Source organism: Amblyraja radiata, chromosome 29, assembly GCF_010909765.2.
Source record: "Amblyraja radiata isolate CabotCenter1 chromosome 29, sAmbRad1.1.pri, whole genome shotgun sequence".
In the NCBI taxonomy this organism is placed as follows: Eukaryota; Metazoa; Chordata; class Chondrichthyes; order Rajiformes; family Rajidae; genus Amblyraja; species Amblyraja radiata.
The window spans coordinates 26,523,630-26,549,122 of NC_045984.1; the positions used below are offsets into that span (position 1 = coordinate 26,523,630).

A 25,493-nucleotide genomic window follows, 5' to 3' on the forward strand; every position below is an offset into this window, starting at 1 on the left:
GAGATTATGAAGCAGCTGGTCATAAGCAAAAAATAAAAATGAACCATTCAGCCCCTCAAGTCTATTCCACTATTCATCTTTTCTCTAGACGCTTTGAAAGTCATATCTAAACAATATTATAATCTTGATTCTAAAAGCTCAATTGTTTCCAGGGTCATTTTCTGCATTTCCATGTGGTAAATGTTTCTTTTTAACTGAGGAATTTGAAACGGTAATGAAGATCTTTAGAATGAGGACTTAAATGTTGCACTCGACCGTGAGTGATATTCTCCTACAGATTATTGATTAATTATTAAGCTGAGGGAGAAGATTCAGCGTTACACCTTGATTTGTATGGTTCCTGCAGCTTCATACATATCTGAGTGAAGGCGTCACTATTGTTAAGGAAAGGCTGTGTGCTGTGAAGGAAAGAGCTGGCGGGTGTGCCTCGGAGAGACAGAGGCGTAAGGGCAGAGGCACACACAGTGTAGGGGAAGCAACAGTTGCATGGGCTGGAAGGAAATAAGAGAGTGATGCGAAATACAGAATAGGTATGCCTCATGCCTCTCTTTATTTAAAAAAAAAGTATGAACAGGTACGTTAGGGTGACATAAATCACTATTGCGAGCCGCAGACACCTTTAAAATTGAAGATACTTTAAGATGGCTAAAGGATAATTGTCATATTTAAAGATGGTTTGAGTTTTTTTAGAAGGATAATTTGGGTTGTTTAAAGGATATGTCTATATGAAATGAAGGCCTGACTGTATCAGAAATGGGAAATGAAATAAGAGCACAATGCCTTGCATTAAGTGTGTCAGGATCACACTGTGTTAAGGCATAGCAAAGATTCACTAATTAAATAAATAAAAACATATTTTTGTCAACGGTTGGCTTGTAAATATATTTTAGCGTATTAAAGGATTAAATTGTATTTGACAAGTTACTTTGACGGCATCTTGGCAAAACAACTATTATATTGGTCAAATATATTACAATGGGAGAAAAGTAGAGAGAAAGACTAAGTAAAAGATGAGCAGTCAATGTCAATTGACAGTGCAGCTGGGTTGGCCTAAAACATTTTCATCAATTTTAATGAGCATTGCAGATTAGTTGAAAAATTGTGCATCTTCTAATAACAAATAAGTTGGCAGCGAGAAATCTTGAGATGGGACTGAGTGAGGGGAGTAAACTGTATGCTTGCAATGCCTTCATCATGGTGAAGCAGTTTTAAAAACTAACTAGACCAAGTGCGGACCCATTGGGTCCCTGTCCCCCAACGCAATATTCCACCACTCACCCATAGCCCCCAACGGCACAGGCGGCAAACTAATGCACATGTAGAACAGATAGTCAGCACCATATGCCATGATGTTGAGGTGAGTCTGTACCTCCTAGTGGTTCCTTTACGTTGAGCTCCCTTATAAAATCCGGTTCATTACACAACACTAAGTCCAGAATTGTCTTTTCCCTGGTGGTGAATCTGTGGAATTCAATGGCACAGTTGGCTGTGGACGCCTAGTCAAAGGCTATTTATAAGGCAGAGATTGATAGATTCTTGATTAGTATGGGTGTCGGAGGTTCTGGGGAGAAGGCAGGAGAATGGAATTAAGAGGGAGAGATAGATCAGCCATGCTTGAATGGCGGAGTAGACTTGATGTGCCAAAAGGCCTAATTCTGCTCCTATTACATGAATTTATGAGTTATACATATTAATTGGACTACCTAGTCAACTCACCAATAAACTAATAATGAAGGAAAGTATGACAAACCCGATCTTCTGTAAAGAAATATCCGTTAACAATATTAAGTCCAATAGAAAAATGAAGGTAGATAAATGCATCAAGTGAACAAGGAGAAGAGAATAAAATAATTTAATTTCAAACTGGTAGTAACTTGCTTACAGAGAGTTATGAATGTTTGGAAAAAAACAGCCAAGCAGATTGACGAAAGCAAAATGACTTTGGAATATTACAAACATATTTGGACGCTATATTGTGGGAGCTGAGGTACCAGAGGTATAAGAATTTGGCAAGAGTATCGTTGTACCTCATCCTTTGGCTTTTGAGCAAATAAATATTTATACGAAAAGCCCTTCATTTTTGAAAGCCTTTTGTTTTGCTATTGCAGATGAAGGATCTGCAGTCTGAAAGCACCATCTGATGTCTGAATGTAAATGAACAGCAACGCTGTCAGAGAACTCAAATCTCATTCCACATATTTATCACTTTGTAAACAAGTTCTTATTAATAGCCATCCAATTCCCACCGAGTTTAATTTAAAGCATGCACTATATTTGTTTCTTCATTCTATTTCCTTTTTTCTATCCCTTAATGAGGCCACTTTATCCTCTACCATTTTTAAACTCGTGCTGCTCTTCCAGTTGCAGCGTGTCCACTCTAGTTGCAGCGAGGTAGTCAAAACTGAACACTGAAGTCCAAGTCAAATCAGAGGTGATGCATAATCAAGTGATACTTAATTTCTTTCAGCAATTTTAAAAAAACCATTTGATTTTGCCCACTGTCCACCTCGTTATTCTCAGAGCTGACCTGCTACCTTGGCTTGTAGCCGTTCTGTTTAAGAGGTGCATGGAGCAGCATGTCCACTGTATTCTCTGGTGATAGCATCTGTATCCGGTTTCTGCAACTGTTTAGACTGGGGATTGCTGTTTATAATAGCCTTAAGTGTGAACCACATCCTGTCTTTACATGGAACATGCTGACCTCAAATCACCTGTTTTAGATTAAATATAAACATACTTCTCCCTGATTACCAGTATGTAGCTGAACCAAACAGACCAAGTCCAGGCACTAGTCTCCATAGCATTGAGCTGATCTTCATAGACTACCATTGGGGCCAGACATCAAGTAAGTCTTCATTGACTAGAAGTAGGGCTAGACATCAAGTCAGAAAGAACATATATATTTGTAAAAGCACGAGTAGGCCATTTAACTACCGTCATTCCCGCTACAGAAGCTGCCATACGTACCACTGAGTTCCTCCAGCACTTTGTGTTTTGCTCAAGGTTCTAGCATCTGCAGTTCCTTGTGTCTCCAGATGATCCCTTTAGATATGTTCATGTCATTGGAGCAGAATTAGGCATTTCGGCCCATCAAGTCTATTCTGTCATTCAATCATGGCTGACCTACCTTTAATAATAATAATAATAAATTTTATTTATGGGCGCCTTTGAAGAGTCTCAAGGACACCTTACAAAAATTTAGCAGGTAGAGGAAAAACATGTAAGGGGAATGAAATAAATAGTAGAGACATGACTAGTACACAAAGTAAAGACATAATTCAATACAAAACACAGTATGAGGCAATTAATGCACAGATGAAAAGGGAGGTGGACGTGGGGCTAAGGATAGGCAGAGGTGAAGAGATGGGTCTTGAGGCGGGACTGGAAGATGGTGAGGGACACGGAATTGCGGATCAGTTGGGGGAGGGAGTTCCAGAGCCTGGGAGCTGCCCTGGAGAAGGCTCTGTCCCCAAAACTGCGGAGGTTGGACTTGTGGATGGAGAGGAGACCGGCTGATGTGGATCTGAGGGACCGTGAAGGTTGATAGGGGGAGAGGAGGTCAGTGAGATATGGGGGGGCCAGATGGTGGAGGGCTTTGTAGGTGAGGATCAGGATTTTGTAGTTGATCCGGTGGGAGATGGGAAGCCAGTGAAGTTGTTTGAGGACTGGAGTGATGTGATGCCAGGATTTGGTGTGGGTGATGAGTCGGGCGGCTGCGTTCTGGACCAGTTGGAGTTGGTTGATGTAGGTGGAGCTGATGCCAAGGAGAAGTGAGTTGCAGTAGTCCAGTCGGGAGGAGATGAAGGCATGGATGAGTCTTTCAGCAGCGGGAGGTGTGAGAGAGGGTCACATCTTTCCCTCTCAACCCCATTCCCCAGCCTTCTCCCCATAACCCCTGACACCCGTACTAATCAAACATCTACAAATCTCCACCTTAAAAATCTTGCTTCTACTTTCCTGCACATTCAGTAAGATTATGGCAGAGTAGACCATCCTTTGGAGAAGTGCTGTTTCCCTTCACTAACCCTTTCCTTCCCAATTTCCCTATATTTCGTTAATCTCTCAAAAAAAAATCACTCTCGGTCTTGAAAATAGTCATCAATTGAGCCTTCATTGTCCCCCTGGGGTAAAGAATCCTAAAGATTCACTACTTCTATGTGAAAAGATTTTATCTCCTCTCTCGCCTGAATGGGTGACCACTTAGATTTCCTTTGCTCCATAGATGCTGCCTCACCCGCTGAGTTTCTCCAGCATTTTTATCTATCTTAGATTGAAACTGTCTCCTGACGGTGGACACTCTGGCCAGGGGAAACATCACCCTTGCATTTATGCTGTCAAATTCCATAAGTTTCATGAGATTGCTTTCACGGCTCTAAGCTGCAGAGAGTAGAGGCCCAGTGTCCTTAACTTCTTATTATAGGATCCTAGAAATTAATCTGGCAAACCATCATAGCATTCCTAATGCAAGTGTATATTTATCCCTAGTTATGTTGACCAGATTTCTATACAGTATTCCAAGTACAGTCTCACCAGGGCTCTACTAAACTGCCGTAAGATATCTTTGCTCTTGTACTCAATTTATCTTGCAGTGCAAGCCAAAATATTTTGCTTCCTCCCCATGCAAAAAAACAAATCTCTTTTTTTCTGAGGGGTTTTCTAACAAAGTCAATGACCTCTTATTTTGCTTCACTGTATTCTATTTGCCTGGTCCTCACTCATTCACTTAACCCGTCTCTATCCTCCAGAAACTTCCCTGCATCATCCTCGCATCTCACATGGAAATCCAGCTTTGTGAATTTGAAAACTTAAGATATTTTCCACTAAATCTCCTCATCTACATCAACAATGCAGATTGTGAGCAGCTTCTGTAGCACCAAAGTAGTCACAGGCTCCCAGCATGAAAATAACCCATTTAATGCCGTTCTCGGCTTTTATACATTGACTAATCTTTAATGTATGTCAGCATATTAACCCTCCACTTGAGACCTGATTCTGTTTAGCAACCTTGTTGAGGATATCTAAAAGTCCACAGCACCGCTCCCACTGGTTTTTCCACTCTTCTTGTTAGAAACTCAAAATACAGTTCTGTGAATATTCCTTTCATTGATCCACATCATGTCTTCTGGGTAAAGAAACCCAGAGGCCATCTATATGTGTCCACACATTCTCGGTTCAGGCCGTGCCACACTCCAGAGATACTGTTGGTGTTGGGGGAAGGATGTGGACAGAGAGTTAAAATAATTTGTAATAAAGCCATCTTTTTCATAGCAAGATTTCATGTTTGCAGAGCTATAAAGGTAGTACAGGAAATGAGAGAAGACTTAGACATAATGCATCAATTGGCATCCATATAACCATATAATAACCATATAACAATTACAGCACGGAAACAGGCCATCTCGGCCCTTCAAGTTCGTGCCGAACACTTATTTTCCCTCTGTGATTCTTTAAGATGGCATAATTGCCTGTCCAATATTATCCCTCTTTGATTCTATAAGATGCCTATTTGATTCTATAAGATTATTCCACAAACTCTCACATGCATGCATTGCCCAAGTAGTGTCTCATCCACCACCATGCAGTCATACCATGCCGATACCACAGCTCTGCTCTTACTGCTTGTGTGCTCTGCCTCCTTGTACGCTCTAGCCACATGCCTTTACTCGAGGAATGCTGGATCAAAGCTATCTCATTGCGTAGTTTTGGTCATTTTCCAGTTGCAGTCCATTAAAAGCCTGCTGCCTGATAAAGTTAGTTCCTAGAATGCTCGTAATAAATCTGCAAGCTTCGATTTCTCTCCTCGTTTTTTTTTCTGTCATTTCACTCCCTTTACACTTGCTTATTTGCTTTTTATTTCTCCAGGCCAGCTCCTTTGTTCAACTCTTCACTTCTTCGCCCCCTGCCGTCCCCATATATAACCCCCCATAAATTCCCATTCATGCCTTCACCCCAACACAGCAAGGTCACAGCATTATTGCCTCTGAGTCTTTGTTCTCTGGCATTTCATATCTCATCATATATATTCTTTATATGTTGTCTGCCATCAGCATGAAGAATGGAAGTTTATGCTCTCTACTGCATAATGTTTCTTTCAAGGCCAGCAAATTCTCTGCCATTTCCAGTCTCTTTTGTACATTGGATTTTCTTGCTTCTCTTTTCAGTCAATATTGCAGTAGAGCTGGAAGCAAACCTGGGTCTGATCGAAATCATCACTGGCTACCTGAAGATCCGCAGCTCCTATGCTTTGGTGTCACTATCCTTTTTCCGCAGCCTGCGCTTGATCAAAGGTGAAATTGTGGAACCAGGGTAAGTCATGGGAAGTATGGTATGGTAGCTATACTGTATGAGCCCCAAAGCATTGTACAGTAAACCCTCGCTATAACAGACCACAAGATGGGGGGAATGGTGCCCGCTATTGCCTATTGTCCGCTATAACCAAGTGAGGGAAGTGAAGTTTAACCCAAGGCAGGGAGGGAAGTAACGCGGCATTGGGGTTAAACAAGTAGGAACTCACAGGCCGGGGAAGACTAGGAGCCGCAGACGGGGTGTGCCTTCATGCTGCTTGCTCTCTCCGCTCCCACAACCAGACGCACAAGCCAGCTGGTTGGGTAAATGGCAGAAGTGGAGGGTCGGTGCAACGGGAGCCTCAGATCATAAGTGATAGCAGCAGAATTAGGCCATTCGGCCCATCAAGTCTACTCCGCCATTCAATTATGGCTGATCTATCTCTCCCTCCTAACCCCATTCTCCAGCCTTCTCCCCATAACCTCTGACACCCGCTATAACCCAAATCTGTTATTTAGCTGTCCGTTATTGCGAGGGTTAACTGTAAATGTATATGTGTTGCTCTTTCTGTTCATTCCCATTTGTTGCTGTGCAATTGATCCTATCATTATGGATCTTGTTTCAGTATTTACTATTAATAAGCAGGCGACCAGTATTATCCAGTACCAGTTCATCTCTGAAGTTCATCCCACTGTCTACCTACAAAGTGTTTGCCCATTAAACATAAAATTAATACTGCCATGTTTTCACCCCACCTGCACCTTCTTCCCAAAATGTAGAATTACAATAATGGCTTCTTGCTCACTCAATTTCCTTTCAAATCTTTATTGTGGTCATTCAATATGTAAAGATTTTCAAGTGTGTTGGAGGAAGACAAGACAGGTAACTATTATCCAGTTAATATAACATCTGTTGTTTGAAACATGCCTCAGTCACTAATCAAAGAAGAAATGGTTAATCATTAAGGAAAGCTTAATATTATCAAAGCAAATCAACATGGTTTTGTCAAAGGTAAATCATGTTTGACAAATTTACTTGTATTCCTAGAGGATCTAACATTCAGATTTCATAAAGGGGAATTTGTAGATGTGATTCATTTAGATTTCCAAAATGTCATGAGAGGCTGGTTCGCAGGTTATAAAAGTTACAAAACTTATAGTATTGGAGGGTTGTGTTAGAATGGATTGTAAACAGATTATCACAAATGGATTGTAAACTGATTATCACAAAGAAAACAGAGATTAAATAAATGGGTATATTTCGGGTTGGAAGGATGTAACTAATAAACTAGCCAGGGATCAGTTCTTGGCTTGCAATTAATGACTGTGTTACTGACACTGGAGGAGGAGACAGAATGTGACGAATCCAGGTCTGCCAATGATACAAAATAGGTGGAAGGGTACGTTGTCATGCAGATATTGTGACTCTGCAACAGAAAATAGATAGTTTGACTGAATTGGCAAGTGTGAGGTCATACGTTTCAGTAAAAGGAATCAAAAAGCAGAGACACTGCTAATGAGTGGCGTTCAAAGGGATCTGGGTGTTTTTGTGCCAAAATCACAGAAAGTTAGCAGAAAAATGCAGCAAAAAAGATAAATAGTATGTTGGCCTTTCTTGCAAAGGTTTGAGTATAGGAGCAGGGAGTTTCTACTGCAGTTGTACAGAGTATTGGTGAGACCACACCTGGAGTATTGCGTACAGTTTTGGTCTCCTAATCTGAGGAAGGACATTCTTGCCATAGAGGGAGTACAGAGAAGGTTCACCAGACTGATTCCTGGGATGTCAGGACTTTCATATGAAGAAAGACTGGATAGACTCAGCTTGTACTCGCTAGAATTTAGTAGATTGAGGGGGGATCTTATAGAAACTTACAAAATTCTTACGGGGTTGGACAGGCTAGATGCAGGAAGATTGTTCCCGATGTTGGGGAAGTCCAGAACAAGGGGTCACAGTTTAAGGATAAAGGGGTAATCTTTTTACACAGAGAGTGGTGAATCTCTGGAATTCTCTGTCACAAAATGTAGTTGAGGCCAGTTCATTGGCTATATTTAAGAGGGAGTTAGATGTGGCCCTTGTGGCTAAAGGGATCAGGGGGTATGGAGAGAAAGCAGGTACAGGATACTGAGTTGGATGATCAGCCATGGTCATATTGAATGGCAGGCTCGAAGGGCTGAATGGCCTACTCCTGCACCTATTTTCTATGTTTCTATGACATTGGGGAAACTAGATTATTAGAAGCATCTAAAGCATCTAGAGTAGATAAATTTTGAAAGATCAGGAATTGAGGACTATGTGGAACTAGTGCAAAAGAAGCGTGGGGGCTTAAGTTAAATTAGCCATGATCATGGCGAATGGTGGAACAGGTTTGAGAGACTGTACCACCTACTTCTGGTCCAATATTCTTGCGTTCTTGCACATGTATTAACAGCAGCATGTGTAGTACCTGGATTACCTACATTTACATCAGAGCGGCAACAAAAGGAAATAGAATGTCCATGAATTTTTGGTTCATTAAATTATTCAGCTAATGAATTCATCCATTATGATTTAAAGATACATTAAGGAAACCTGCTTCTCCCTCGCTGAAAAAGACTAATGCTAGAGCAGTTTACTCTAATTTTTATTCTTAAAGTCTTAATTTATAATTATAATCAAAATTGTTTCAATAGAATGTATATTAATTGAAAAGAAAAAGAGATATAAGGACGGAAGATCTAAAGTGTGTTCATTGAAGATGGATTTTCATTTTCAGTGTACCTTGAAATGGGAGAGGGGGTTGGAAAGTCTGAATGGGAGAGAAGTTTCAGAATATATTCACATAAAATAAGGATCAAAATTTAGACAATGGTTTGCATGGCTCAGCACCACAATAGATTTGTTCAATAAATACAGTGGAGCTGTGATAGAGTTGCTGCCTTACAGCGCCAGGGACCCAGGTCCGATCATGACTAGAGTGTGCTGTCTGTACGGAGTCTGAACATTCTCCCCGTGACCTGCGTGTGTTTTCTCCAGGAGCTCCAGTTTCCTCTCACACTCCAAAGACGTACAGGTTTGTAGGTTAATTGGCTTGGTAAAACTGTAAATTGTCCCTAGTGTGGAGGATAGTACTAGTGTACGGGGATCACAGGTCGGTGCAGACTCGGTGGGCTGAAAGGCCTGTTTCCGCACTGTATATCTAAAATAAAATAAAATTAAGCCACCAAAGAACAATGTGTTTATTTATACTTTATCTCTTCTGACTTTAAATTAATTGAGTATTTAACTTTACTTTCTGTGTCTTTTCTGACTTCTTTTATATCTGGCATCCAGGAATTATTCCTTCTACGTATTGGACAATCAGAACCTGCAGCAACTGTGGGATTGGGAGAAGCACAATCTGACTATTGCCCAGGGCAAGATGTTTTTCCACTTCAACCCGAAGCTGTGCCTGTCCGAAATATACAAAATGGAGCTGGCCTCAGGGACCAAGGGGCGACAGCAGAAAATGGATATTGCTCAAAAAACTAATGGAGACCAGGCATCATGTGAGATTTTTGAAGTCATATTGTATCTTTGTAGAAATAGGAGTATTTATTTAATAACCACACACTAAATAATCAACTTTCTTTTTCTATGATTGCACTTCTAATAATATTAACATTGCCCGTCTTTCTTTGGATGTTAAGCAATCAACATTAGAGTGTATAAATTTGGGATTATTGTTCAGTGGTTAGATATGTTGAATTCTCTCATTCCCCGCCCTGTTTCCGAGTCGCATAAAATCAAATAAATATCCCAGTCAATGCTGTTCCTGCTTAGTGTATTATGTTGGTAGAATATTGTACATTGACATTGGCTTTGGAGCGAATTTGCAGCTTTCAGCTTGACTTTGTAAATGTTGGTCATGGTTCCTAAAAAAAGATTGGAAAGGGCATGATATCATGATATTGATAATATATTCCATCACCCAACTTAAACCCATGGTTGACTTGGGTATTGTAATGTATGTAAATAAACACAGCTGCAACTCAGCAGCATTGCCACTGTTGTGCCAAGGAGGAATGGGACATGCCTTTTGGGCACAGCATGTTGTCATAAACAGTACATGTGTTGATCAGGTAAACTGTTTGAGCGATGATATTTATGCTCTCAGCCATTTTTTAAATTTTTATGCAACAAGTCAAATTTATATTCGGTGTTTCTTCTCATAACCCTGTTAGCGTATCTGACTATTGCATAGACTTGACTAGTAAGTTGTTTGGCAGGACTCTTGGCATGCAGGCTCATTTGGAGCAGGCAGAAGAGGCAAGAGGACACTAGTGGAAGTACCTCGTCAAAGAGGGAGGGTTGGGGATCAGAACATTCATGTAAACTGAATGAACTTCTGCTTCTAAAAAATACATTCCAGTGTATAATAAAGGGGGAAAGATCGAGAAATTAACAAACAATAATTCCATGTTCCAGTATCCCACATGTGTTTAAGATCAAAGATAGATGCAAAATGGTGGAGTAATTCAGTGAGTCAGGCAACATCTCTGGAGAAAGGGAATAGGATGACATTTTAGGTCAAAACCCTTCTTCAGACTCCTTCCAATCCTTCTTCAGAGGTGCTGCCTGACCTGCTGGGTTACTCCAGCATTTTGTGTCATATCTCCAGTGTAAACCACCACCTGCAGTTCCTTCCTACACATGTTTTGGATAATCTGCACTGTAACCTGTATTTCTTCTTTTGAGTGTCAGTTGTCAAGTGATTAGATACAAATAATGTTAGCGCCGATGTTTGTTAATTTCTTGATGTCTCCTCTCTGGTTGTATATTGTGATGTATTCTTTTAAAGCAGAAGTTCATTCCCTCCCTCCCTCCCTCCCTCGTTGCACTGGAACCCTCTTGCCTCTTATCTGGGCGGCCATTCGTATTTGGAAGCTTCTTGGGTTGGCCGCATCGCGCTCGGCATCAATTTCCAGCTAGTTTGAAAACAAAGAGTTAATGGGAATTTTCTTCCACTGTCCTTACTCAGGTGAAACCCAGCTCCTGAAGTTTGTTTTCAATAAAACCACAACTGACAAGATTGTGTTGAAGTGGCAGCCATTTTGGCCACCAGACTTCAGAGACCTCCTGGGTTTCATGATATTCTACAAGGAGGCGTAAGTATCATTTTTTTGCTGCCTGTACATAGAATACATGCTATTTAAAATTAGTCGATACCCAATGTATACGGTATTTATTTATTTATGTATTTTCTGTCAGAGTGTGTGTGTTGATAGTTCATGTGGTGGTTGAGCTTTGAAGGCAGAGGGGAAATTTTACTTTACCGAGCATGTTGCCGTTCATTACAGCGCTTGCTCCACAGGTATTGGCAGCATTTAAAATTACTGAATTAGCCCTATTCTTTACTTGCTTTTAATTTTCCTCTGACGCAAAATGTGAGGATTTAGATGACAAAGGAAAGAGGGGTGGATTAATGGGTGGAAAGAGATCATTTTACATGAGATCGGTGACCTTTACTCCATTGCTGAAAAGTATTATGTATGTGTTGTTCTCTGTTTATTTTGCATATGTACGTGGGCACAGACTGTTCACAGCAGAGCTGTGCATCTCCTTGTCTTGTGCGCTGTGTGCCTGCAGTGTAATAGGGAACACTAGAGTCAGTGCGCTCTGCTTGGAGGGTGCACGCAGCAGATCACAACCTGTAACGTAGACAGACTCGGGTTCAGGGACAGTTTCTTCCCAGCTGTTATCAGGCAACTGAACCATTCTATCAACAACTAGAGCGCGGTCCTAGACAATAGGTGCAGGAGTAGGCCATTCGGCCCTTCGAGCCAGCACCTGAGCTACCATCTAGCTCATTGGAGACCCTCGGACTGCCTTTAAGTGCGCTTTATTGTGCGTTGAACGTTATTCCCTTCATCATAGAAACATAGACAATAGGTGCAGGAGGAGGCCATTCGGCCCTTCGAGCCAGCACCGCCATTCATTGTGATCATGGCTGATCGTCCCCTATCAATAACCCGTGCCTGCCTTCTCCCCATATCCCTTGACTGCACTAGCCCCTAGAGCTTTATCTAACTCTCTCTTAAATCCATCCAGTGATTTGGCCTCCACTGCCCTCTGTGGCAGGGAATTCTATAAATTCACAACTCTCTGGGTGAAAAAGTTTTTTCTCACTTCAGTCTTTAATGACCTCCCCTTTATTCTAAGACTGTGGCCCCTGGTTCTGGACTCGCCCCAACATTGTTTTGTCTTGTCTTTCTGCTGACTGGTTAGCACACAACAAATGCTGTTCACTGTATTTCGGTACACGTGACAATAAACTAAACAAGGACAGTCAGTGCATGGGGACAACACCGGCAAATTACAAGGCCCATTCAAACATTTGCACAAAAAATATCGCTGAAAGATTTTGTGAAGAAATTTCAATGATAAAAGTTTCAAAAAATAGGCAAAAATATCCTTTGAAAATGTCACAAGATTCCTATTACAAACATGACTGAGGCTTTAGTCACCAGTAACTGAACAGATAACTCACCACATAAATGTCTTAGCTATTACAACAGAGGCGAGCTATTCTGTAGCAAGTGGCTGCCCTCTGAACTTAAAACCTCCTCTAAGGCTTATTAATAGTGTGAAAGAATGTGCTTCCCCTGTCAACAGAAGTGCAGCCCCAACAGCACTTAAGTACAGCAGTAGCCAGGATCAAGTAGCCCCTTTGACTGGCAACTCCTCACCTTATTATATTAATCGCCCCTACATTTGGTGTACTAGATTTGCAGTGTGTACTACCCAGAGGACGTGCTGAAGCTACTGAAAAAAACATTATCCGCCAACACTTGGAAGGATAAGGTGGTGCAGGAGGGTAGCATTAAATCACACTACAATGTCAAATTTCCCAGTGACGTTTGTAACCTGAGAAAGACGACAGGCAGGTTAACCAGGTCAGCAGCGGGTGATGCACAGAATGTTCTGTCGGCAGCAGGTTGATGGGTTTGTCATCAAATTTGTGTCTTTACTGAAATAGCCCTTTCCAGAACGTGACTGAGTTTGAAGGGCAGGACGCCTGCGGAACAAACAGTTGGAAGGTGATAGACGTGGAGCCTCCCGGGCGATCAGAAGGGAAAATGAGTAATCCGGGAACGCTGCTTCTCGGCCTCAAACCCTGGACGCAGTATGCAATCTTTGTCAAGACCCTACTCACGATAAGTGATGAGAGGCACAATCACGGAGCCAAAAGCGAGATTGTCTACATTCGCACCACAGCAGGCAGTACGTTTTTAAACTATATATATATATATATATATATATATATATAACTAATGTATATAAATGTCCATCATTTTTACTGGCGCACGTGCCATCAGTCTTTACCATGTTTGTATCCTGTGTCCACGATAATGGAATCTCTGTCTGTAAGCATTTACAAGTTTACTCCCAATTTAACTCCCATTCCCATTCCTATGCTGACCTTTCTGATCTGGTCCTCCTCCATTGCCATAGTGAGGCCTCATGCAAAGTGGAGGAACCGCGCCACATATTCCACTTGGGAAGCTTACAGCCTTCAATAATGAATTACCCAATTTTAGCTAACGCACCCCCACCTTTTGTGCCCCCTCCTCTCTTTGAGCATCCATTTCCACCACTATCATACCACCCGCACCCCTACCTCAGTACCCTTCCACCCGTATCCCTACCTCTGGCTTCACATTTCATTTCTCCTTGTACCATTTTGTCCCCATTGTAGCCTTTGCCACCCACCCTACCACTTGCCAGGCTTTGTCCTGCGCCCCCCCCCCCTCTTTCCCAGCTTTCCCTCCCCACCACAATCAGACTGAAGAAGGTCACGACCTTAAATATTGCCTGTCCATGTCCTCCAGAGATGCGGCCTGACCTGCTGAGTTACTCCGGCATGTTGTGTTTGTTTTGTAAACAAGCACCTGCAGTTCCTTAATCCCTTGTGTCTTTAGATTGTACCAGCACTCTCCCTTTACAGAAAGTACAATAACACTACAGTTTAACATTTTAGAATTCTCCTGGTTGCCTTTGAGGGAAAATCCTCTGCCCAATCAACTCTGCTTTCGAAATTGCTGTACATTTTGCCGTTTGATGATAAATACTATACAATTACGAGTGAAATAGGTCAGAAACTTTGACTTTAAAATGAACGCTACATGCCTCTCCACACTAATTCTCCTTTGCACAACATCCGCCCTCACAACAAGATTAGCCTTTAATTATTTCAGAGGGTGGATTATGTCATATTTATTTTCAATTTGAGCACCTGGTTTGGGTTATCCCACCAATCTGTTCTTCATTTCATTGGATACATTTCAAATTACCCACCAACCCATTCCATCAGTCACCACCTACCTCACCCTGAACACTCAGAGCCTCCAGAATTGGAGTGGGAGTAGTCATCCTAATCCAATGGACCTCCTAAGGAGGAAGGGATATCCCTAAAAATAACAGCAATTCTCCAACACCTTATCCATCCAGTCCTAATGTGTAGGTGTTACCTTTACCCATCAGCATTCATTTTCCAAATTGAGTTCATATTATGGTTGAGGTCCTTCATAATTTTAAGTTACCAGTAACTGCACTTGGTAAGGACTGCAGGTTTACTTTGCTAAAGATGTTAGAGAACACAGATGTTCCACAGCAGTCGGGTAGTTGATGGCCACCAGTTCTGATGCTAGCTTTATTCCAAATTTATTCCATTAACTCCATTTAAATATAAATTTCCATTATTGCCTTGGGAGGGGCTTTGAACTCAAGTGACCGAGAGCTGTGAGTCAGACACCGTGGAGCTCAAAATAAAAGCAAAACATGCTTTAAATACTCAGCAGGTCGGACCGCACCTTCAGTTGACTTTTTCTTTAAGTTTGCGATACAACATGGAAACAGGCCCTTCACCCCACCCAGTCCACGACAACCATTGATCACCCATTCACACTAGTTCTGTGTTAGTTCACTAGTTCTATGCTATCCCACGTTCTCATCCACTCCCTGCACACCAGGGGCAATTTACAGAGGCCAATTAAGCTGCAAACCCACACATCTTTGAGATGCGGGAGGAAACCGATGCACCCAGAGGAAACTCACGCGGAAAGAACGTGCATACTCCACGCAGACTGCAGCCGAGGTCAGGATTGAATCCGGGTCTCTGGGTCTGTAAGGCAGCAGAACCACCAGCTACACCACATGCCGCATTCATAACTTTCCTCTCCGGTCCGCCACATACAAAGTACTCAGTGATACCGGCACTCGCAAGATGAAAGCATGGACTGGGTAGTGTGAATCCCTGATAGCATTGGCTGTCCTCTAGAGGCATCGCCTTCCATAGATCTCCTCGATGGAGTTGAGGCCAGCACCCATTTCCATTAAACTTTCCCCCTCTCACCTTGTAGCTATGCCCCCTAGTGTTGGACACTTCCTCCCTGAGAAAACGTTTCTGACTGTCTACCCTATCTATGCCCCTCATAATTTTATATACTTCTATCAAGTCTCTCCTCAACTCCCAGTGTTCAGGAGAAAACAATCCAAGTCTATCCAACGTCTCCCTGGAGCTGAAACTCACTAATCCAGGCAGCATTCTGGTAAACTTCTTCTGCACCCTCTCCAAAGCCTTCACATCTTTCCTGTAAATGGGGTGTCCAGAACTGTGCATTATACTCCAAATAAGGCCTCACCAAAGTCCTGTAGAGCTGCATCATGACTTCCTATGGGAAGAGAAACAAAGCTAACTTTTCTGGTCGAAGACTCTCCGTCTGAAACAGTCTGCTGTGTATTTACATTTTTTTTTTGTGTATTATTTAGATTCACGGCATCTGCAGTTTTTTTTTAAATTTTCACCTACGCAATGGAATCTGATTTTGGTGCCCATACACCACTTGCTGAACTGCAGTTACAACAGCTTTTGACAACAATCATTGTTTTCTCATTCTAAAGTTTGACCTGCCTTCAATTAACACACAACATCATGAATGTTGGTGTATTTCAGATGCAAAATGATCAGCATTCTCTCCTAACTGTGCTCTGTTTGTTTTGCTCAGACCTTTGGTACTGATCAAGAACACAAACTGCAGCTTGTGGACTAAAACCATAACCCTTGAAATGCAGTCGATGCGGTCAGCCAAAGCTGCTGCACTTGAGTTTTTGTATACATTGATTTCTCATTACACATGCCTATTTCAATAGGTCTCGGCACTTACATTTTGTACTTGCTATTTTGGCCATTTGAATGTCCTGGGTTATGATGTATTATTTATGATGTATGATGTATTATGATGGGCTATTCTTGGTAGTCATTGATATAATAAATGCGAAGAGATACTCTGAGGCAGATGAGGAAGACCAAAGGGTCTTTTCTTCCCCATCATTATTGGTGTATTCATCAACTCGCAATGATTCTGAATTGCTCCCGTTGTGTCTTCCAGTTCCTTCCGTGCCACTGGATCCAATATCAGTGTCCAACTCCTCTTCCCAGATCATCTTGAAGTGGAAGGCCCCAACAGACCCTAATGGCAACATCACTCACTACCTGGTGTTCTGGCAGCAGCAGCCTGAGGACAGTGAACTGTATGAGTTTGATTACTGCCAGAAGGGTAAGTGGCATCCTAAATGGATTAGAGTGTGTTCTTGTTCATAAGCTCATAAGTTATGGGAGCAGAATTAGGCCATTCGGCCCATCTGCTATTCAATCACAGCTGATCTATCTTTCCCTCTCAACCCCATTCTCCTGCCTTCTCCCCATAACCCCTGACATCCGTACTAATCTAGAATCTATCAATGTCCGCCTTAAAAATATTCATTGACCTGCCCTCCACAGCCGTCTGTGGCAATCCATTTTTGTGGATCACTTCCTGGGCATGGTGACTAACCCAATGATATAGGGAATAATTTGTCCACTCTCCTCACTTCCTGTGTTCAAACTATCCTGTTGTTGGTCTTCTATTTTTGCAGAAATATAATCAAAAACGTAATCCCAACAGATAATAGGTATGGATAGACACAAAAAGCTGGAGTAACTGCGGGTCGGACAGCATCTCTGAAGAAAAGGAATAGGTGACGTTTCAGGTCGAGACCTTTCTTCAGACCCAACCTGAAACATCACCTATTCCTTTTCTCCAGAGATTCTGTCTGACCAGCTGAGTTACTCCAGCTTATTGTGTCTACGGTTTAAACCAGCATCTGCAGCTCCTTCCCACAGATAATAGGTTACAATAAAACAGTGCTTACCATAATATCACGTTTACTATCAGCTAACACGCTCAGATCTAAATGAGAAGGTCGTGGGTTTGAGCCCCATTGCAGAGACTTTGTCTGTAAAATGAAAATGTCTGGTACTTCAGCACAGTGCTAAGATTCTGCTGCATTGGAGGCAATTCAGTATTCTCTATTAAATGGCCATAAAAAAATCTCATGGCAGTAGTTGATTTTGAAGAAGGAGGTTTTACCTGTTGTCCAAGTCAATGTTTAATCCGCAGCCAACATCTAAAAGCACAGCACATTGCCATTTATTTTATTACCCTGCAAGTGCTTGCTGTCTGCAAATTTCCTCCTGTGCTTCTCCACCCAATGCAATTCAAAGGCACTTAAATGGACCAGGCATAGCTGGATGCGGTACTCATGTGGGCAAATGGGATTAGGGAAACTGGACAAAAAGGTCGGTATGGATGTGCTGAGCTGAAGGCCCATTTCTGTGCTATACAAGTCGATAATTCTAATGACTTTGGCTGCATAGCATGTTTGAGTCCGCGCTATCAACCAAGATTTTGGATTAAAATCCACTGTGGAAGCCATAGTCTCCAGCCTTAACTCTGTGATGAGACATGTAGTTGATGCTTCTAGTGTGTGTATAAAGCTGCATCAAGTAAGAATTTCATTGTTCCAGTCCGTATCCGGTGCGGATGACAAATAAACATTTTGTTGAACTCAGCGCTGCAATGACGGTGTGCCGGTGATGTTGCAGCTCGAGTTAACCAGCTGGCCAGAATAGTAACAAAACTGTTTTTGATCCGTGGCTTTTAGGCTTAAAGTTGCCATCGCGAGCGCCTACAACTCACAGTGATCCTGAGGATGGCCAGAACCAAAACCAGACTGACATTTGTCACGTCTTGGGTGAATGCTGCGCATGTCCCAAAACAGAGTCGCAGCTCAAAAGGGAAGCTGAGGAGGCTGCTTTTCAGAAGAAATTTGAAAACTACCTGCACAATGAAGTTTTCATGATCAGGTAACGGAAGGCCGGAAGCCTTTTTTGCACTTGAACTCTTTAAAGACTAGAAGGAAACAGCACACAACATTCAATTTTGTGTTAAATGTTAAAGTGACCCGACCCAACCCTCTGGGCTTCGACTTTGTCTAATGGAGCTCAATAGAAGGTGGAATGTATATCTAATGTTCGCAAACAATATTACCCATTTAATACTGCCATCCACGAAAGAATTCTGTTCCGCAGTCAGCAATTCGGTATCAGTTGAGGATCCTTGGATTGTTTCTAGGTGTAAGTCTCCTGTGTTTCTGGCACAAAATTTTGAAGCAGGACACTGCATCCTGTACAAATGACATCAAAATGTTTTACCAATACTCAGTATTTGGAAGTTTACACAAAATGTCACTTGAACTGCTCTTTAATCTGAAATAAAAGTAGAAAATGAAGGAAATTCCCAGCAAGATAGGCAACATCTGCGGAGAGGAAAACAAAATTAGATTCATGTCGATGGCAGTTCGTCACATATTTCACAGAGCTTTGATCTGGATTGTCTATTTGCTGGGGATATTGTGCCCCCTTGTGACAGGAAACAAATTGCAACAATTCTGTCCCTCCACTTCCAGCAACTACAAAAGATGGTATTTTTCTGAGTTTAGAATGCGTCATCAGTCCATTTACTGAAGGGAAATGTTAATGGAAGAAGAAGTAAGGATTCACTGAGAATTCCTCATTAATTCAAATGTGGATGTAATCTCTGACAGATAGATTTTAGACTTTAAAGATGCAGCGTCCTTCAGCACACGGGGTCCGTGCCGACCAGCGATCACTCTGTACGCTAGCACTATCCTGAACACTGGAGAATTTACAGAAGCCAATTAACCTGCAAACGTTTACGTCTTTTGAAATTTACGAGAAAGCACACACAGGTCACGTGGAGAACGTACAAACTCCGTACAGACGGCACCCGTAGTCAGGATCAAACCCAGGTCGCTAACGTTGTAAGGCAACAACACTACAGCTGCGCCACCGTGCCGCCCCCATACAGTGCCCTGCATAATGTTTGGGACAAAGACCCATCATTTATTTATTTGCCTCTGTAGGTTACTTCAAGTCACCACTCGTCTAGATGCGATCCCAGTTCTACGAGGTTCAGCATGATGCAGACCCTTCCCAAGTTTTGGTTTATTCCAAACCCCAAGTCAAGGAAAGAGTGGGAGAAAGATTAGGTCAAGATTCTGCGGAAAGAGAGGAAGGCAAAATAATCGCAGGTGGCAACCACCTCAAGGGAGACGGGAGTCTGGGATACATGAGAGCAGAATGAAAATTAATTTTTGTTCAGTTTATTGTTGGCATACGTACCGAACTACAGCAAAAAGCTTTTGTTTGCAAGCTTTCCAGTCAAAGAAAAGATTATCTATGAATACAATCAAGCTGTCCACATTGCACAAAAAAGATACTACATTTAGTGCAAGATGATTACATTAAAGTCTGATAAAGTCCAATTAAAGATAATTCAAAGGAATTCGATGAGGTAGATGGTTGGTCAGGACCGCTCTCTAGTTGGTGAGAAGATGGCTTAGTTACCTGCTAAGAGCTGGAAATAAATGTCCCTGAATCTGGAAACGTGCGTTTTGAAGCTTCTGTACCTTTGCCTAATGGGAGAGGGGAGAAGATGGAGTGACCGGGATGAGATTGATCTATGATTATGCTGGTGATCTTGCTGAGGCAGCGTGAAATGGTCAGGTAATTAGTCTTGGCCTCCGGTGCTGTCTGTGTTGAGTTTGCATATTCGCCCTGTGAACACGTAGGTTTCCTCTGGGTACCCCAGTAAACTAAACTTTGACCATTCCACCATGCTCAGCATCCACAAAGTGTCGGCAAGCCAGTGCAACTGCACTACATTAACGGACAAAACACTTGGTTAGAAGTTTACATCTTTACTTTTTTTTCTGAGTTTCAGCTGCACTAAGTTATTTTCCCAAGATGTGAGTGGGTAGAAACACTGAACCTCCCGAGTTGCTTTTCCATCATTTAGTTTAGTTTAGAGATACAGCATGGAAACAGGGCCTACGACCCACCAACAATCACCCGCACTCTAGGTCTATCCGACACACTAGGAACAGTTTACAGAAGCCAATCAACCTACAAACCTGTATATCTTTGGAATGTGGGCAGAAACCGGAGCACCCAGAGGAAACCCACGTGGTCACAGGGAGAAGGTACAAACTCGGTATAGACAGCACCCGTCGTCAGGATCGAACCTGGGTCTCTGGCTCTGTCAGGCAGCAACTCCACCCCAGCGCCATCAAGCCGCCCTCACAATGTGCGACCTCAAACTCTAGGGAAATATTTGCTACTGTATTACAGTTCAGGCGAGTAGAATATGGTCGGGGTGCAACACCCAGTAGCACACTTGGCATATGTGACCACAGGTCAGTGATACAGAGAGTCGAACATCAGCGCGTGGCCACATTTCTGTAAAAGGACCAAAACGAAGCATCTGGATGAGCAGTTTGTATACCCAGGTTATTGGCTCCTATTTCCTTTTCTATTTGGCCTGAGAAATATATATATTTTTTTAAATAAGTGCAATGAAAGCAGAGGCTTTGATCACCCAGGAATCAAACCCCGACTCATTTTCGAAACAAAGCTCATTTAAAGTGATGTTTTACTTTTGCAGACCTACACCTCACGAGAGTGATACTAAAGACAGTAGGTAAGGGAGTGCCTGAGTTCTGCGCTTCTGAAATCATGCTGGGTGATGTGCAGGTGGCCGTGTTTTTAATTGTTAATAATTTAAAAAGGAAGAAATCAAAAGAAATAAGCCTAATGACATAACTGCTCTGTGAACCCCTCTGTATGGAAAAATAAACATTAATTCCGCTTTTGCTTTATATTCTGTGAATAATCATGCGTTCTGCATAAATATAACCAGTGAATGTATTTTTGCCACTGATATTTACAGAGCTGACATTTCTTTTCTTAAATGAGAATGTCACGCTGAAGTTATTTGTACATTAGAGCTCCCAGTATGCACAAATGTCAAAAGCCTCAAATGCACTCCAGGTTCCGCAGCTTCTTAAAAGATGTGTTGGTGTTTTGAGGTATAGATCAAATATCAATGGTGGATCAATAACTAAAATATTGATCTACTCTCTCTGGCGGCAGATGCTGATGATTTAGTTTAGTTTAGAGATACAGCATGGAAACAGGCCCTTCGGCCCACTGAGTCAGCGCCGACCAACAATCCCCACACATTAACACTATCCAACAGACACCAGGGACAATTTACAATGACACCAAGCCAATTAGCCTACAGACTTGAGCGTCTTTGAAGCGTGAGAGGAAACCGGAGCACCCGGAGAAAACCCACACAGGTCACTCCGTACAGACAGGAGCCCATAGTCAGGATCGAACCCGGGTTTCTGCCGCTGTGAGGCATCAACCCTACAGCTGCATATGATCTGCTATGCATTTCCAACATTTAGTTAGACTTAAGATGGGGCAGGTATTTCTCAAATATAAATTATCCTCCTTCTCCACCTCCCCCTCCTCCTTGCCCTTCCCCTTCTTCCCCCCATAACCTTGTATAACAAATCTTTCCACCTCAAGGCAGCTGGAATATACATCAGTTAGTATAAAACTTCCTCCATATGTTCCTCCAGTCTTTGAGTACAAGCAGGATATTGGACTCTGAATGGTAGCTGATTTCTTCACAATCAAGAGCTAAGACGAGGTGTTCTTGAAATACCCCACCTATTTGGTTATATAATATATTTTGTCCCATACAATTTGTACTTTTTTTTTTGAGTAAATGGAACGATACAATAATTAAGAATCTTATATTCAGCGCTTTATGCCTGGGTCCCTTTTCTGATTGTGCCTCCATAGTTTAACATAATTTTTTCCCCATTTTTTAATTGAAGTGACATAATTTCTGGATTGGTCTCATTGATTACTATTGAGGCACATATACATTGGCACTGTGTCAGAGAGTTGAATATGTTTGTGGCTCAAGGGGAGATGCAGGAAAACAGGATTTTGATTCACCAGTACATGAGACAAAAGGGAGCTGTTTACCTGGGATATTGTCTTCCTGTGCATGGTTTGACATTGACGCTGTAATCAATGTAAAGGAGGAGCTTACGACAACCTTCAGCTTCATTTAAATTGACAAAGGTAGGAAGAGTTCATGGAATGCCTTTCCCATGAACAGTATGGCATGGACCCAACCAAGGACAAGCTATTCCCAATCTAATTAGGATGTAGACAAAAATGCTGGAGATACTCAGCGGGTGAGGCAGCATCTATGGAGCGAAGGAATAGGTGACTTTTCAGGTCGAGACTCTTCTTCAGACCTATTCCTTCGCTCCATAGATGCTGCCTCACCCGCTGAGTTTCTCCAGCATTTTTGTCTACCTTCGACTTTTCCAGCATCTGCAGTTCTTTCTTACACATTCAATCTAATTAGAAATACCGAGAGAGGATTAATTAGTGATCTCACGGAGAAGGTTCTTTCATGGAAGAGTGATGAAAACATGATGGGTTTTTACAATCAGTTTAAGTGTGACAAACCCATGTCCAAAGCTTAGGAACTTAAGTAAAAAGCTTTCAAATGCAGGACTTTGAAAACCAGTATCATTTTTGATAAGGTAAATGAGATGTCTGTGAAATAAATGATTTAAAATCAGGGTTTAAAATAAAAACTCCTTTGAAGATCTTTACTCTTCCATCTGGCAATGAATGACCATTGGATGAATGATTTGTAAATGTCAGCTTGCCCAAGCAGGTTTGGTTGCCCGACTCTTGATTTTACGATCATATTTGAATGGTGAAACAGACTGAGCCTACTCCATCTCATTCCTGAACATATCCACATGTACAGCTGTTATCTAAGAACATAAGTGTTGGGAGCAGAATTAGGCCGTTCGGCCCATCAAGTCTACTCCTCCATTCAATCATGGCTGATTTATCTCTCCCTCCTAAACACATTCTCTTGCCTTCTCCCCATAACCCCTGACACCCGTATTGATCAAGAATCTATCTATCTATCTATCTATCTATCACTGGCTTAGCCTCCACAGTCGTCTGTGGCAAAGAATTCCTCAGATTCACCACCCTCGGCCTAAAGAAATTCATTTTCAGTTCCTTCCTAAAAGAAAGTCCTTTAATTCTGAGACTATGACCTCTTGATTGACCTGGCGTTACCTTCCGATATTAGATTGCTGGTGAAGGAGAGTGTATCCACATGAAATTGGACCAGTTGCTCATAGCCTCACAACGACTGTGCTGGCACTATGCAGAAATAGTCACAAAGTAGATGATAAGCTATGGCCTAGCATGAATCAATTTCCTTCTCCTTTATCAGTGAAGGGGACTGACATGCCGACTACCCCCGGACTGATTTCCTCAGGACTGTTGACTGAGCCCTGAGTTGGTTTTGTCATGTCGATCACATGAACCGTTTGGACTGATGTTGCTAAGGTGGATACGACCCACAGCTATTCTTTGCCAGTCCTCCCAAACATCGCACGGCATCCTACCTATTGTGATAACATTGTGGATACCGGAGCGAATTGTAATCCAGAAAACAGTAGTCAGACCCCCGTCACGACAGTTTGAGAAATTGAGTAGTTAACCAAACAGGACACACAATAATATTGTCAATAAAGTAAAAGTTTTAGAGGGATATGGGCCTAATGTGGGTAAATGAGACTAGCTTAAATGGAGCATCTTAGTCAACATGGATGAAGTGGGCTGAAGGGCCTGTTTCCATGCTGTATGGTTCTATGACTCTTTAACAAATCTCTCATGTAGAAAAGCATTCTTCACCAGTGTCCATTAAGGAAGAAAGGAATTCTCACTCACACATATATCGTCAATATGTGATTTCGGTATAACACTAGTGTGGGTGATTTTGGTGGCCCTCTGAAGTGCCTTTCAAGTTGATATATTTTGTCAAACTCTTGGGGAAAATGGGAGCTTTGACATGCCGACTTCTCCCAGACTCATTTCCTCAGGACTATGGGCTGAGGACTGAGTTGGTTTTACATTGGTTGCAGGCTTGGTTCAGTCAATGTTTGGTGAAGGGAGTTTAACATCTTGGGTGATGTCTGTGAGTTGCTGGCCCCAAGTATGAATCAGACAGTATGAAATAATTTTTCTTGAATGATGTCTGATTTGTGACAAATGGTAGAGAAGGGAGAATGAAAAATAAATCCCCTTCCCACCCCTTTCGCCTGCAGTCTTTTTTTGCCATTAGCGAGTCTTCCCGAGTACCTGCCGTTACCGCTAAGAGACGTCCCCGAGCTCCGATGTACCCGCTACGTTCATTCTCCGTGCTTACCATGAGTTTGATTTTTTTTAAACTCGGGAGAGCTCTTGGAATGAACTCGTACCGTGGGACAGGGCTTTTATGGTTAGCTGTTGAGCCATTGCTGAAGATCTTACAGTTAATGACGTGCTATTTTGTGATGGTACACACCATCACTGCACACCAGCACCTCTACAAAGTTAAACACCATTATTCCGTTTTCCAGCCCACATGACACGTATGTTCATTATTTGTGCGTGCTGGCACCTTTTTGTCCACTGGCTTAATGTACATCCCAATGATAATCTTCGAGCAAGTAACATTTTCCAGTGTTTCTTTGATTTCAAATTTTGAGTAAAGACTGGACTGCAGTTGTTTTCTGTTTTCAAGAGCACGCTGCATTGGTGAAGTTAACTTTGCAATGCATTGTTGTGACCCTAGTTTTATCTATACCCTATAGCACTTTAACATTGGGGGGGGAAAAAACCTACCCGTTCACATTTTAAATATCCAGGTTCTTGGTTTGGAGAGTTTGGACTGTGTGACCACCACCACTCTTGCAGGGTATAATGGCTTTAATGTGCTGCGTCCTTCCCACTCATGCTCTTGCATCCTCGCTGTTGTGTTTTCACTTGCTCTAAGTCTCCTCATTGACTCGGCACAGCTGCGGTAATGGCACTGCCTGGCAGCCTGATGAGTTAACCGCACTTAAAC

At 42.2% G+C, this 25,493-nt stretch overlaps 1 protein-coding gene across 2 annotated transcripts in view; it reads left to right on the forward strand.

Moving 5' to 3' along the window:
• insr (insulin receptor) overlaps positions 1-25,493 on the forward strand; it is a 207,398-nt gene that overhangs the window by 166,346 nt on the left and 15,559 nt on the right. The window contains exons 5-11 of one of the 2 annotated variants that reach the window (XM_033046981.1): positions 6,162-6,306; positions 9,595-9,809; positions 11,282-11,408; positions 13,280-13,524; positions 16,692-16,859; positions 18,286-18,487; positions 21,147-21,182. In XM_033046981.1, coding sequence (XP_032902872.1) covers positions 6,162-6,306; positions 9,595-9,809; positions 11,282-11,408; positions 13,280-13,524; positions 16,692-16,859; positions 18,286-18,487; positions 21,147-21,182 — 1,138 coding nt within the window. The remainder of the gene's footprint in view (positions 1-6,161; positions 6,307-9,594; positions 9,810-11,281; positions 11,409-13,279; positions 13,525-16,691; positions 16,860-18,285; positions 18,488-21,146; positions 21,183-25,493) is intronic. The other variant, XM_033046980.1, reaches the window with a different exon arrangement.